The 16348-nt window shown below is 35.7% G+C and overlaps 1 protein-coding gene across 2 annotated transcripts in view; it reads right to left on the reverse strand.

Annotated features, from left to right (window-relative positions):
• Positions 1 to 793: 793 nt before the first annotated feature.
• Positions 794 to 16348, reverse strand: part of OSTN (osteocrin) — a 37147-nt gene continuing 21592 nt past the window's right edge. Inside the window, exons 4-6 of one of the 2 annotated variants that reach the window (XM_070073176.2) lie at positions 4450 to 4547; positions 3229 to 3262; positions 794 to 1112 (exon numbers count right to left, since the gene is read on the reverse strand). In XM_070073176.2, the coding sequence (XP_069929277.1) occupies positions 4463 to 4547 (85 nt within the window). In that variant the 3' untranslated portion in view covers positions 794 to 1112; positions 3229 to 3262; positions 4450 to 4462. The remainder of the gene's footprint in view (positions 1113 to 3228; positions 3263 to 4449; positions 4548 to 16348) is intronic. The other variant, XM_017346706.4, reaches the window with a different exon arrangement.

Below are 16348 nucleotides of genomic sequence, written 5' to 3' on the forward strand. Positions count from 1 at the left end.
AGTGTTTAAGGAAAATGTGTTTTGCAGACACTTTATACACTTATGCTAAGTAACTTATGGTCCAACAAATAAGTTATTTTTCTATTTTGAAAGCATATCAAACATATTACAGATTTATGTGTTCATGTTACAGTAATATCAAAGTATTGCTGAGATCTGAATTTTCCAAAATACCAAGGCTGATTCTGTGATAGGTCAACTATAAAGAATCTGAATCATTTTAAAGAAATTCTCACATACAATATACTTTTCAATAATGTGTTGAGCACAGAATATGAAACAGAATAATTTTTTTACATGAGCCAGTAATACGAAAAAATTACCATACCATGACTTATGTGCTGAACTAAAAATTGTTTGTACCTAACTGTCCTCTAACAGCTGAGATGGTTTACTACTTGGTAAAACTTTAACTTTCCTCCAACTTTTAGGTGTTATTTTTATGTATAGTCTTCCTCCTCTTAATGAGCCATTGCTGTTCTTGATTAACTATAAGTTAAAACTTAGACAAATGGAAAGTTGTTAGTGGACACAAGATATCCAAGCTTGGCAAAGAAATGCTATCCTTCACTTTCTTAATCCTAAGTCAACATGCTCCCAGGGCTGCTTTATTTGGTTGACTTTGGCTGAAACTTGAATATGGTAAAAGGCACATAATTTTATAACTATTACTCAATAGACTCGTAGGAAAAGGAAAAGAGAGAAGTAAAAGTATAAAAGAATATACTGTTGCATTTTCTTATTTCCCTACAAAAAACAAACAGGGTGTATATAAATATTATAGAAACTAATCCATCTTTCAGTATTTACTTTTATTGCAAAAATGTGACTGGAAAAGGCATATAAGGAAGCATTTCACTGGGTTGTGGTTTTTATTGTTACTGTAAAAAGTAAGTTTTGAGGTGAAGGTAACTTTCCCTAAATAATCAAAATATATTTTTAAAAAATATAAAAGCATTAAAATGATCTCTCAATTTAATTGAAGATGTAACAATACTGTGATGTGAAGTTCAAGATTTGCAGAATGTCAATTCTTTAATGCTTCAGGAGTGTGAAGAATTTCATTAACGCATCTTCCATATCTCTGTGACATTTCATCCAAGAAGTCACATCTACAAAAACAAAAGTTGAAATTGTTAAAGCTAATGCAAAATCTATAGATCAATTGGAAATTCATCAACCATACATGAGAAGAGCTTGACCCCTGGTTACATGATGTTTTACTATAGCTTATATTTATATAAAATAGTTTTAGTTTAAGGATAATAAAGCAAAAAGATAACAGCAGATTAAAACACATCAAAAGTGCATTTTAAAGTCCAGGCTGAGTGCTGATGCTGAAGTTTCAATAAAATTATAAAATGTTTTAGTCTGAATTCTTTTATTCAAGAGCCTACTATATTTGCCTTTAGTTTTCAATATTGTTTCAGAGGATGTTGCACAATTCTTATGGGAATGCATTGTATTTTTATGATGTTTCAGAGATCCAATTATATACAGGCATTTAAATAGGGCAACCCTGCTGTATTTAAGAGTTATATTAATTTATTTATATTATTCAATAATGATGATGGCTCTAAGAGAAAAATTGTCATTGTAATATAGCAACATGTGTCTCTCATGACCAAAAATCAATGCATTCGGTACCAAGTGGCAGAAAAATCAATAACCACATCAGTAATTTAATTTCATCAAGTAAGCCTCCTGATTTCAATGGAAGAGTCCTAGAACTTGATAATCACGTTTTGAAAAGCTATATATACTTAGAGAAAATACGTTTTTGGATTTGGATAGAACTAGAGACTTCAAAAACTAAAGCCTTGATTTACTATATTAATGAGTGGAGGAAGACACTGTATAAATATAAGATTATCTTCACAAAACATATATATGAGGGAAGATTAAATAGCACACAGCACTGTATCTGAATTTGATCTTAAATCAAGGAAAACTTCCACAATTAGATACTAGTTTTACATATAGTATGTAGACTCACAGTGAACCCAAGAAGGTAAAAATCCACAAATAAACCTGCTCCTAAAGAGAATATATCGGCCCCCAGAAAAGCAAAACAAGATATTCATAACATCTCATATATCTTTTCTGTTTATTTTAGAATTGTGTGACTAATGAGGTTAGCATACAAGTAAGAGAATTTAGCACCAAAATCTTATGGGTCATGAAGAGGATATTGGTCTAGAAGTCCAAAGAACTAGGACCTAGATCTGGTCTGCCTAAGAGTTTATAAAATGTTGCTAAATTGATTTTCTCTTGTAGCCCTTGTTTATTTAATTGTTAATAAAGTGGGGCTGTATTCAATGAAACCTTATGTCCTCAAACTTAGCAGCATGAGTGTGGGAGTATTATATAATTTTGTAAGTTGTTATTTGTTGAGCAATGCACATACTACATTTCCTGTTTAATTCAAAGGAATATGTAATGGTAAGACAGAATATATAAAACATAACTTTGAAAATTTGAAAGAGTTATAAACATTATTATATTATGGCTTCTGTAATTCATATATTATATCATATGAAGCTTCCCATGAGGAAGTAAAAAAAAAAAAAGTCTCAGAAATCCTGGGAAGAGTGTGGGAAATAATGAATAGAAACACAATGGTTGGGCAGGCAAACCCACAGTGACTGATGAAAGAAAAAGGGGAAATGTGGTAAGTTTTCTAAACCTATTTTTTGTGTGATATTGTCTTCAGATTTTAATAGTAATGATAAAGATTGTCTTCAGATTTTAATAGTAATGATAAAGATTGTCAAGATTCTCAACAAAGTATGTTAAGAGAAGGACATACTTTACTACTTTGGGTCTCACCCAGTAGTGATTTAGAAACCATTATATTAATTCAGTTCTCTTCATAATTGGGATTCTAGATCTGAAAAAAACAAGGTTTCATCTGAATTTTTAATGATTTTCTTGGCAGCATTCAGTAAGTCCTCCTGTATTTATAGACATTAAATAACTGTAGAACTTCATCAATCAACTCGTTGGAGAATAAAATTTCTTTGAATCAAGTCATTCTTTGAATAAAATAGTTGAGATTCCTTCTATAGCTTTAGAACATTTGAAAAAGAGGGGACAAATGGGACATTTTAATTGTGAGAGGATTAGGGATGATGTGATGCTTGGAGATTTTCTGCATCATTGGTCTGAGGGCCCTCATGAGAAAAGTCAAAAGCTTAATTTCCTCTTCTCTAGTCCAGGTTGTCTTACCTGTTTGGCAGGGAGGATTCACCTTATATAAGCCCTATTGGGAGAAAATATATCATGTAGATTTCATCTTCAAAAAGATTTTAGTGTTTAAAATATGCAATATATATGATGAAATGTATGTTTAGCACAACTCAGAACTTAAGCTTTTGGATGTTAATTCTATCTGCATCACTTCTTGTCTATGAGGAATTTTAAGTTAACATATCAAAGCTTTCTTTCCTCTTATATGTTTAATGGTAACTAATGATCCTAATGTACTTGACACATGCCAGACACTATTCTTAGTGCTTAATATGTGTCAATTCTGTAATTTTCAAGAAAATGCTATGTGGTAGAAATTACTATGATTCTAATTTTATGGAAGAAGGTTTAAGAATGTAAGCCAGGTCTCATAGCTAACAAATAGGTGACCTGCTGTTTGAACTGTAAGTCCTGATCTCCCTCCCTGGCAATTTTACCCCTTTCATGGTACAGTACTGCATTTCAAGACATTAGAGATGGTAATGGTATTACTTTATGGAACAGGATGATGAATGAAATGTGTGTGAAGCACTCATTAAGGGCTTGGCAGAAAGTGAATTTTCACAATTATAATATAAACTGTTAATCTTTCATGTAATGTGTGTCCATCAGGTTCTTGGACCACATCAAACACCAAACTTAATCTTCAAAATATGTAATATATGTTTATTTAAATGTAAAAGATGTGGAAAAGATAACTTGTCATAAACAAAGTCATGCATGAGTGACATAATTCGAATTTAGATAAGTTTTGATTCCGTAGCTAATACTTTCCTGGTACACCATTCTGTCTTTTGATTCATGTTACTATAATTCTAGTAATCTATTTATGAGCAACAAAATGATGTGTATTTCTGGAATGCGTTTCCTTAACAGAGGGATTGTTACATACTTATGTATATTTATGAAGGCAATTTATTAGGTTAATTGGAATATTAAACCTTGTTTTGTATATTAACAGTCAATAATCACATAGAAATCTGTAAAAATGTTAATTCATTACTCTTTGAGGGTGAAGAAGACCTAGGTATAATTTAAATTCTTTGACATGAATAAAGAAATTGAATACAGAAGTGTTTGGGAAAGTGATTTATAAGCCAAAATATCAAAAGTGAGATTATGAACCAGGTGGATACTTTTGTTGATCGTGAAATGTTAATCAAGTGCCTGCACTTGATTACTTACCCAAATTGTACTTACAATTTGGAGTCAATTAGCCTCTGGAATTTGAAAGTCGGTTTCTACCAATCCGATCCATGGGAATACCAAATCTCCTTTTTGGATGATCTACTACTTTTCTGAAAATCAAGGTGAATTTTAAATTAATCAATCATTGCTTTGGCTCTTTCATTTCATGCAGATCTGGAGTTGGAATAATCAGGATAGTTAACCATTCACCAAGACCCACCATGTGCCAAGCATGTTCTAGTTTCAACATCTCTTGAGGTAGGTATTACTAGCTGTATTTTACATATGCATGAGAAATGTGAGGCTTAGAGTAGTTATCTTAACCAAATTCAAATAGACCACATGAAAAAGCCATGCCTTTGCAGCATATTAATCGGATAAGTGCTTTAGTTTGGGTATATTCCTTCTTTCTTTGAGATGGTATTTCCCTATTAATTGAGAAAGACTGGAATGGGTCCATGGTGTTTTGCAATCTCTGCCTTAGAATGGTTCTCCTGGAGAAAGAATGATGATGGGAAAGGAAATGGTGCTGATGCTAAGACTTAATGTGGAGTAAGTGTGCTTCTCATGTCTTCATTGAGACAACCCACAGAAGCTTTGGATGTGATGGTCTACATTTACTTGTATTCTGTATGTCCAGTTTATGCTGAAATGGTGTAAACAGCTTCTATATTAAAATAAAGCTTTAAAAAATCCACATGGGGCTACAAGAGGCCAAATGTACCTTTCAGCTCAAGTATGCTAAGAATTAGCTCTTTAAAAAGAAACATTTTTAAAACATTTCTATTTATTTTGTTGTTACCATCACTTAGAGTTATCAAGCCAAAATCCTAACAGGACAGGTCCCAAAACTTTTGTGTGTAACTTTCACCTGGAATAAAGAGATGCTTGAGTATTCATAATGATAAAGGCGAGAGATGTGAACAAGTTGATGTAAGAGACTTGCCTTATAGCTGAAGGTAAGTGACTTAAAAATATGTTGGTGTTCTTGCTGAATTATTAAACAGAAAATAGGTTATAAGGAGGTACTTAAAAAGTTCATGGAAAACAGAATGTAAAAATGTTATTTTGGCACATAATAATTTTGAAAATATTTCATAGTTTTTATATGTATTTTTCATATACTTTTTGATGACCTTTCGTATGTAAGGATTTCTAAATTTTTGCACCAAAATAAATTTATCTCTTTTTAAGAATTAGTTATTTATTTGAAAGACAGGGTTACATAGAGAGAGGGAGAGTCACAGAAAGATCTTCCAACTGCTGGTTCACTCTCCAAATGGCTGCAATAGCAGGGATTAGCCAGACCAAAGCCAGGATACAGAGTCTCCATCTAGGACTCCCTTCTGAGTTACAGGGGCCCAAGAACTTGGGTCATCTTCTGCTGCTATCCCAGGTACATTAGCAGGGAGCTGGATTGGAAGTGGAGCATTCAAGACTTTAACTGGTGCCCATATGGAATGCTAGCATTCAAGGCTGCATCTTAACTTATTGTCCCACAGCACCAGTCTCTAAACTTATGTTTTAATTTCATTTTCCCACTGTCTTTTTGAAGCTCCATTCATATTTTAAGCAAACAATATAAGAAATTGAAAGATTGCAAGTGCAATAAGCATTTTGATCAAGAAGTAGAACATCATTAACAATCAAACACTTTTGGAATAGGAAGGAATCTTAAAGTTATTTTCCCCTAAAAGCAAAGATTTCTGCTGTAATTTTTGACTGTAATTAAACTTCATTCCTTGAAAATCTCAGTGATGTTACCACCAGACAACCTAATTTTAAATACTTTAAAGAGTTAAAGGAAATATTACTTCCAAAATTTTAATGGCTCTTTCTCTTTTTTCTAATTACTTGCATTATGTTATTAATATGTAAGTACAGAAGATGGGATTATGGATGTTTTTACTATAAAGAATATTAAACATTTGAAGAGCTTAATATATTTACCCTGATTGTTCATTACACAATATATGCATGTTAATGACATATCACATAGCACCTCCAAAAATATGTGCAGCTTTTGTCTGTAAAAATAGGAAGTTATAACCTTAAAATAAAACAAAATTGATAGATTAAACAAAAGAATAATTTAAGCACCTAAAGGAAATGAATGTCTCAGTATTTGAGGTTTTTCCTAGCATAATTTACTGTGTACCTAATATATATATAAAGTTCTTTTGTGACTATTTTTGTATAAATGGATCTTTTCTTTAAGAAACCTATAATTAACTATTCTCAGAATAATGAAAATTTTATGTAAATACGGAATACTATCTCTCAGTTTTATTAATAAATATTTTTTTTCCTTAACTATCAGGACTGAACAGCAGTCTGATATATTGGTAAGTAAATACTTTATTAAAAGGCTCTGAGAAGTATGGAGGACAATGTGGACACAGGAGATTTTTTATTGCTGTAACTTACAATTAACAAACACTACTTACTTTTAATTAAAAATAATTAACTTTTTAAAATTTATTTTTTATTTTTTTAAAATTTTTTTTGGCAGGTAGAGTAGACAGTGAGAGAGAGAGACAGAGAGAAAGGTCTTCCTTTACTGTTGGTTCACCCTCCAATGGCCGCCGCGGCTGGTGCGCGGCGGCCGGTGCATGGTGCTGATCTAAAGCCACGAGCCAGGTGCAGGACCCAAGGACTTGGGCCATCCTCCACTGCACTCCTGGGCCTTAGCAGAGAGCTGGTCTGTAAGAGGGGCAACTGGGACAGAATCTGGCGCCCCGACCGGGACTAGAATCCCGGGGTGCCGGTGCCACAGGCGGAGGATTAGCCTATTGAGCCGCAGCGCTGGCCCAAAATAATTAACTTTAAAAAAATTTTTTTTGAATCATTTGAAAGGCATGGTGGCAGGGAGAGAGAGGGGAAAAGACAAAGAGAGAATCTCCCATCCACTGGTTCATTCCTCAAATGGCCGCAATGGTCAAGTCTGGACCAGGCTATAGCCAGTGCCCAGAACACCCTCTGGGTCTCCCACATGCAGTGGAAAAACCTGCGGTCCCCTTCCAGAAACTTGTTGAAGACCCCCTCACATGGACTTTTTCCATGTGATTTTTTTCCACCAAAATAAACTTATCTTTTATAACATTTCTGTGAACTTTTTGAAATTCTCTTGTATTTTTTAACTTCATAACCAAGTGAAAAAATACTTTTTGGAAAATTAGCATAAAAATCATTGTCAAGAATAATAAAAAGTATGAGTATCAGTCATGTTTTAAGTTCTTTTATATATTTGTAGATAATGGCTATTTAAATAGAAGGAAAAAATCTCTCCTTTATATTTTTAATTATCTTTTCACACATAAGTGAATTTATATACTCTTAAGAAATTATTTTACTTTAGTAGTCACAAAATGGCTTTCCCGAGGTATCCATGTCATAATCCCACATTCTGTAAATATGTGACTTTGAGATAGGAAGATTTTCCTGAATCATCTTGCTGGGTGCAGTCTACTCCCTGGGGTCCTCAAAGTAACGATGATGACGAAAGAAGGAACAGAAGAGAACAGCGACCTGAGAGCGACTTCCCCCACCACCGCTGCCTGTGATGATACAGGAAAAGGTCAAGAAATCACAGCACCCTGTGGCCTCTGAAAGTTTTTAAAAGAAAATGAGGACTTTGGTGCTACAAGCTGTAAAGAAACAATTCTGCCAATAACTTGATTAGGCAGGACATTAATCTTCCTCTCAAGCCATCTCACATCTTGACATCTTCTGTGCTCAGATGGCAGAAAAAGTGAAAGACAGAATACAGAGTAACATGTAAGAGGATATTAGCTGCCAATCATGGCTAAAACCGAGTCATGTGACTCTATTGAACGCAAAAGGAAAATCGAAAATGTTGTTGGGAATGACATACAATGTATTTCAAAAATTTTGTGGAAAATGTATGCATGAGTTTCAATGTTTTTCTGTACCCAAGTGGAGCAAGTGGAATTATTTTTTTTCTATTCAGGTGACAGGGAGAGAATATGAGGGAGAGAGGAAAAGAGGGAGAAAAAGAGAGAAAGAGTGATAAATAGAGAGATTATCTTCCATTATCTTCCATTCCTGAAACGCCTGCAATTGCCAAGACTGAGCCAGAAGCCAGGAACTCAACCCAGTTCTCCCAAATGAATGGCAGGGACCCAACTACTTGAGACATCGCCTCCGCCTGCCAGGGTCTGCATTGGTAGGGAGCTGGAATCAGTATCTGGAACTGGGAACTGAAACTAGGAACTCCAGTATGGAATGTGGGTGTCTAATAACTAAATCAAATATTCTATCCTATACCTCTTTTCTGATTCCATTTTCAACACACTTTTGAAGTACCCTGCTATGGGGCACAGTGAGGATATGATAGAATCTGACTGATAGAGTTTAAGATAATTAATTTATATTGTTTGAAGCTAATAAATGTTATAATTTATTATAGCAGCATTTTTCTATACTTGTAAATTTTTCTATAAGATTTAAGGCTTATGTCTAAGTGTAATGTAGTTAAAAATAGAAAATATTAAAATAATAAGATTCTGGGAGGTTCTTTGATCCTTCAGTTCCTTTTCTAACTGTTCTACCATTTTAAGTCCAGGGAAGGGGTAAGGCAGAAACCATCTAGGATGGACAGAATTCTCAGGGGTAGTTTCAGATGAAAAGGAAGAAGAATAATCCTTTCCAGGTATTTTAAGAATGGGGAGTAAGGGGCTGATGCCATGGCACAGTAGGTTAATCCTCCGCCTGTGGCACCCGCGTCCCATATTGCGGCCAACTGGGGAGTGAACCAGCAGAAGGAAGACCTTTCTCTCTGTCTCTGCCTCTCACTGTCCATAACTCTACCTCTCAAATAAATAAATAAAATCTTTTAAAAAAAATAAGGGGGAGAAGGAGAGGTAATAGCATCGTGAAAAAGGAGTCCTACTACTCCCATCAAGAATCAATGTTGTTGGTCGGCGCCATGGCTCACTAGGCTAATCCTCCGCCTTGCGGCGCCAGCACACCGGGTTCTAGTCCTGGTCGGGGTGCCGGATTCTGTCCCGGTTGCCCCTCTTCCAGTCCAGCTCTCTGCTGTGGCCAGGGAGTGCAGTGGAGGATGGCCCAAGTGCTTGGGCCCTGCACCCCATGGGAGACCAGGAGAAGCACCTGGCTCCTGCCATCGGATCAGTGCGGTGTGCCGGCCGCAGCACGCTGGCCGCGGCGGCCGTTGGAGGGTGAACCAATGGCAAAAGGAAGACCTTTCTCTGTCTCTCTCTCTCACTGTCCACTCTCTCTCTCTCACTGTCCACTCTGCCTGTCAAAAAAAAAATAAATAAAAAGAATCAATGTTGTCAATAAAAACAAGAATTTTTCTTTTTCCTGTTCTTTTTTTTCCCCAAAGAAACTGCTGTTTATTTAATGAGTACCAATTTCATAAGTACAAGTTTAGGAATACAGTGATTCTTCCCATCAGATTTATGATGCTCTCATAAACCATTACAAATTTAATCAGACATTTATTGGTCCCTATTATCAATTTATATTTTAATGAAGACAAAAATAAATGAAAGTAGCATTTTTTCTTTATTCATTTATTACAGTTGATCTGTGCCTGCTGAAGCAAATGAGAAGCAATTGAGTTCCTGGTGAAAATCAAAATTAACTAGCTTCTTCCAATCTCCCTCGCTCCCTCGCTCCCTCCCTCCCTCGCTCCCTCCCTCCCTCCCTTCCTTCCTCCCTCTCTCCCTCCCTCCTTTCCTTCTTTCCTTTTTCTCCCTTCCTCCTTTCCATCTGTCCTTCTTTCTCTCCTTCCTTCATTCTCCCTTTCCCTATTTCTCCTTCCCTTCTTTCCCCCCAGATTTGATTAAAAAGCCATCAGAAACCAGGAGATAGAGGACTGTTTGATCCTAATACTTACTGTTGGTGTGACCCTCTGAAAGTCTGTTATTCTAAGCCTCTTTATCTTTGATAAAATTAAGATAATCCTCACTGCACTATGATGTTATTCTAACAACAGATCCACAATTACTTTATCTTGTCAAAATTAAGATTAAGACTTGCTCATGAATATTTTGAAACTAAATTTAAAAAAAACAATTAAAATATTTATAAATCCACTCAATGCTTTATATATTTTGTACTAACTCAAAAGTCATATCACTTTTTCAAAATACATGAATAAAAATCAGTTGCACAGGAAATTAAAATCTATACAACCTAGCTATTAGGAAGTAAATTGCAATCTAGTAATCTTAAAATTTTTGTTTATATAAAATGAATATAATAGTACTAAGCTCTATCACACATGCAGTAACATATACATAAATGTTAGAAGAAATTCCTAACACCAAAGGGAAAGCTATACTTTCTGACTATCTAGTCCCTCTTGTGACAAAATAATGGTATGACATGACTACAGATGCATTTAAAACAGTCCACATTTTCCATTCTAAAATATTCTGTAAGTAGTTTCAAAATAAAGAATGTTTGTCAAACTAATGTAAAGGGAATGACTGGATTTTTTTTAAACCCAACTTTAATCTTTACTCTAAAACATATACTACAAATTAGGACTTAAATTCATGGGTAATTCCATTTCTAAAGCTATTTTACATTCAAAAAAGGCAGAAAAACTATTTTTAAAAGTTTAGTTGAAAATCAGTACACATAAGGAGTCTATAAATTTATGCTCGGTTTTAAATAAAAGGAAAATGAACATTCCTGTATGCAGCATTAGCATAAGGAATAAAGTATTACCAGCACTGTAGACAACCCAAGTGTTCCCCATCCCATCTTGCCTTTCTCTCATGATTCAGTCTCAGAGGTAATCTTTTGACTAAATTTTGGTCTAATCATTTCCTTGCTCTTCCTTATCTTACAGCCTGTGTATATATTATTCAAAAATCTATTGTCTAGTTTAGACAGTTCTAGAATTGTACTTAAAAAGAATCATGTATTGGAGACATAATGTACAACTTAGTGACTATAGTTAATGATAATATTGTTAATATTAATAATTATTAGTACAATTAGTTATGCTATTAACAAAGTTAATAATAATGTATTGCATACTTGAAGTTTGTTAAGAGATTGCAAGTGTTTTCAGAACAAGAAAAGTAATAATGTGAAGTGATACTTAATTTGCTTGACTGTGGTCATCTTAACGTTCCTAATGAGGGTTGTGTGATGACCACTATGTGCCATACTTTTTTTTTTATTTGATAGGTAGAGTTATAGACAGTGAGAGAGAGAGAGACAGAAAGAAAGGTCTTCCTTCTGTTGGTTCACCTCCCAAATGGCTGCTATGGCCGGCACTGCACTGATCTGAAGCCAGGAGCCAGGTGCCTCTTCCTGGTCTCCCACATGGGTGCAGTGCCCAAGCACTTGGGCCATCCTCCACTGCCCTTCTGGGCCACAACAGAGAGCTGGACTGGAAGAAGGGCAACTGGGACTAGAACCCGGCACCCCTATGGGATGCCAGCGCCACAGGTGGAGGATTAACCAAGTGAGCCACAGCGCCGGCCCACAATACTTCTTGAAAAAAATTAATAGCTTTGAGAATTTACCAAAGCCGGAGAATACGAGTGCCACATCATGGAAGTATCAGTCAAGTAAGGCATTCTTTTACTTCTCATGCCTCCATCCTCAATTATAATGAAGACAAATGGCAGCCTCTTCTAGTACAATGGAGAAAGTAAAGATAAACTGACCACAATGCCCTTCCCACTGCAACTTCGAGTTTTATTGGGGCCCAACCTTGGGAAATGAGAAGCTTTCATAGTATTCATGATTTGGGCTAAGATATGAGCATTTTTTAAAATTACTGAAATATGGTTATTTTTTCTAGTAAAAATGACCAACAGGATTCTTATTATTTCAATGTGCCGAGTAGAGCCATAGGATTTGCCTTTGATTTTTCCTAGGGATAAAGAACAGGTACCTCTCAGTGGGTTTTAGTGCATGTCGGTGGGAGATGAAATTGATTTTCAGATTATGTAATAGGGGATGTCTTTTAGTTTTAGTAATATTCTGTAACAAAGCGCTTATGTACCTGGGTATACAGAACATGTGTAATTGTGCTTCCGTATACTCTCCAGATCTACTCTCTACATTTTTTCATCCTACTCTGAGTCCCCAGGATGCTGATTTTTTGGACCACATAAAAGTCTCCTTTCCCACTGGCTTTGATCTGGGTCAACCAATAGGCAGCCTTCACAAGCGAGATTGGAGGGGAGTGAGGAAAAGCCAGGATAATTTTCTCCTGGCCCTCTCTTTGCAAGACCCCTTCCAGTCATCTATGCCTTTGAGCAGTTCACTGCTTCTCTTAAAGCATCTGACTCTACAATCCTCTTTCTTATTTTCAGATCCTCTCCCATCACTGTGTGTTTTGGCCAGGGCCAAAACATCTACCATGATCCATCCATTTATACTCAGATTTTTAGAGTCTTCTTGTGAATAAAGCCTCCTCAAATTTTCCTATTTCAAGATGCCCGTTTCCTATAGGTACCCTGACTGACGCATAACATTACTTGCTTGACTGACCTCAAAATGTTAAAGAGACAATTAAAGAGCAATGATAGTTGTGGAAATGTTTAATAATAATTAAATTCAAATGTAGAATATTATTATTCTTGTATTTGCAATATATTTTTGGTACTATATGAAGGAATGAGGCAAACCATTTTTTTACTCTGGGCCAGTGATCATCTTCTAACATCAGAGGGTCATTTAGATAGTATATACTATTTTGACACAGATATAATCATGTCTGCTTCCTTATTTGCATAACTGGAGTGACCATTCGTACACTGAAGGCTTTAAACAAGTGAAATAAAGTGAAAAAATATTTTAGACTTTAAAACACAGTTAGTATTGCCTTGATAATTAAATTTGTATATGTAACTGAAAATGTTGAAAAAATATTCAGGTGAAAAATACATTAAACAATATAAAATAGGAAACAATATATATTTATTTGTTTCTTCTAGATAGAATTTGACATAGAATTTGTACAGCATATGGGAAATCTGTATTTCTCTCTGCTCTGTGCCTTTCAAATAAATAAATATAAATAAATACAAATTTTTGGTTTAAGACCAAGCACAGCAATTCAGTGTAAAAACTGAAAGCTACAGTGAAATTTCATGAGAAATATCATTTGAATTGAAGTTGAATGCATATATTGTTAATTATTAAAAACAAAATTATAAAGGCCTAAAGAATCTAACTCAGGGGAAATATTTAGCTTTTATGTGCACAGGGCTTATGTGCAAGTGCCTGGAAATAATTGGAGGTGAAGGTAAACAGAGAAAAGAGGAAAAGGACAAGGCCATTTTTAACCTCCTAGGGTCATCACTATTCTACTTGCTTTATCCAACATCTTGCTTTATCTAGCATTCAGTGGGTCCTTTACAAACTGCTCCAGGATACAGACCAAGCCAACATGGACTTTTCACTATTCAGTTCCAAGGGCACAGATATGAATAGTTATGTGAACAATATCCCTGTGTGACCTCAGTTGTCCTCCCCAACATTATTTCTTATCCTCTGATTCTTTTTTTTTTTTTTTTTTGACAGGCAGAGTGGACAGTGAGAGAGAGAGAGAGAGAGACAGAGAGAAAGGTCTTCCTTTGCCGTTGGTTCACCCTCAATGGCCGCCGCAGCCGGCACACCGCGCTGATCCGATGGCAGGAGCCAGGAGCCAGGTGCTTCTCCTGGTCTCCCATGGGGTGCAGGGCCCAAGCACTTGGGCCATCCTCCACTGCACTCCCTGGCCACAGCAGAGGGCTGGCCTGGAAGAGGGGCAACCGGGACAGAATCCGGCGCCCCGACCGGGACTAGAACCCGGTGTGCCGGCACCGCTAGGTGGAGGATTGGCCTAGTGAGCCGCGGCGCCGGCATCCTCTGATTCTTGTTATCTAATATGGAGCCCATGCCATGCTACTCAGCTCACCCTTCAAGAACATGCCCCAAAATGTTCAAACTCAAAGCTATCTCTTACATGTTTTTCTCTTAACACAATAATTCTTGTTCATCCATTTCATTGGTCAAAAAGATACTAGTTCTTTGTGTCAAAATTTGTTGTTATTGTTGAATCTGAGAATGTCTTTAAAACTTTCTTAAAGAATTTAGATGAAATACCCATAATCTCTTCAAATAGTAATTGTTTCTTTTTTATTTCCCCATAAAACTCTTAATTACTATAAATTACAATTTCTCACTCTATTTGCCATACTTTTGATGTATTCTGAGTCATTTCCTTAGCCTTATCCTATGATGTATTTGTTACTCTATTGGTCTAATCTTCTATTTTTCATTGCTTAGTTCTATAAATGTATTTCAGAATAGTACAGACACACGCCATAACAGAAAAGTGTAGTGAACACCTGTGTGCTCATCATTAAAGGAAAACATTACCAATTTATTGCAAATCTTGTGTTTCTATTCTACTCCCCCATACCATGAAGCAAATTTCAGATAAATACGGATAGTTTGCCACTCACTGTGATTTCACTCACAGCTTTTCCATTTCATCATTGTGTGGGAGATAAACATATTCAGTGGAACCCATGCACTGAATTTTGATCTTTCCCTAGGCTACTCATAGGTGGGACATCACTTTGTCATGATGCTGGGAAGCTGTGGCTCCCAGTTCAGTCAGCCACGCCATCCTGACAGTAAACCACAGAGGCCCTGGGATGTACTGTGTTGCTAAGCTATGATGGTCAGGATGTCAGTTGTGCTAAATAAGGCAATGATCAGGATAGGACATGACTCCATCTGAGTAACCCTTGCTAAGTTAAGGAGAATCTATCATTCATGTTTATATATTTAACTGAGGCATTTCATTTTTAACAAAAATTAAAACCTTACTCAAACTTGAAACTAAATTAATGTCATTAAGTAGTCACTATTTATACTCATAAATGTCTTCTTCATATGTTAATTTTATAAAAGATAGTTGTTTGAATCAGGAACAAAAAACCTTGCAACTGGTTAATAAGTCTAAGTCTACCTTTTTTTTCCCCTCTGGTGAAATCCTTGTAATTTATTTATTACACAAGACAGGTTATTTTTGCTGCAGTTTCCTCAGTCTAGATTTTGCTGATTGTATCTTGTAGTGTCTCAGAAGTTATTTCCGTTTTCCATATTTTCTGAAAATTGGTAGGTAAATCTAAAGATAAGTCTTTTGTTTCTGGCAATATTATTTTATGGGTGGTGCTGTGTTCTTTCAGCAGGAGGCATACAATGATTGGTTTTCCTTTGTGATACTAGCAGCAGTTAATGCTTCATCCATCATTTTATTAAAGTTACTATTCTATCATTTTTATTCATTAATTAGACAAGTTAATGCTATAAGGTGAAATTTTTTTTTGAAATCCATGCAGGATTTTTCATAATACATCTTTTCTCTGAACCTTTGGAAGTCCCTTTTATAGCTGAGTAGTATTCCATTGTGTGCTGTCTTAGTCTATTTCACCTGTATTTTTATCATTTAGCTTATATGCACTTTGAAAATTCTTTGTTACCAAGGTATTTTCTATGTTTTGCATTTTCTTTCATGTACTTGAAAATTCTTGGGGCTGGTGCTGTGGTGTGGTAAGTTAAGCCTCTTCCTACGGGTGGTGGTGTCCCATATGGGCGATTGTTCCAGTCCTGGCTGTTCCACTTCCACTTCAGCTCTGCTAGTGGCCTGGGAAAGCAGCAGCAGGTGGTCCAATTGCTTGGGTTCCTGTGAGAGCCCTGGAAGGAAACTCCTAGCTCCTGGCTTCAGATCTCCAATCTCTGACCTTTGTGGGCATTTGGGGAGTGAATCAATGGATAGAAGACCTCTCTCTCTGTCTCTCCCTTTCTCTGTAACTCTTCCTCTCAAATGAATAAATAAATCTTTAAAAATCATACTTTGCCTATATATTTTATTATTTTTGTGCTACAGTACATAAGT

This window comes from Oryctolagus cuniculus, chromosome 4 (assembly GCF_051225735.1).
Source record: "Oryctolagus cuniculus isolate XC-2025 breed Fujian yellow rabbit chromosome 4, ASM5122573v1, whole genome shotgun sequence".
Taxonomy (NCBI): Eukaryota; Metazoa; Chordata; class Mammalia; order Lagomorpha; family Leporidae; genus Oryctolagus; species Oryctolagus cuniculus.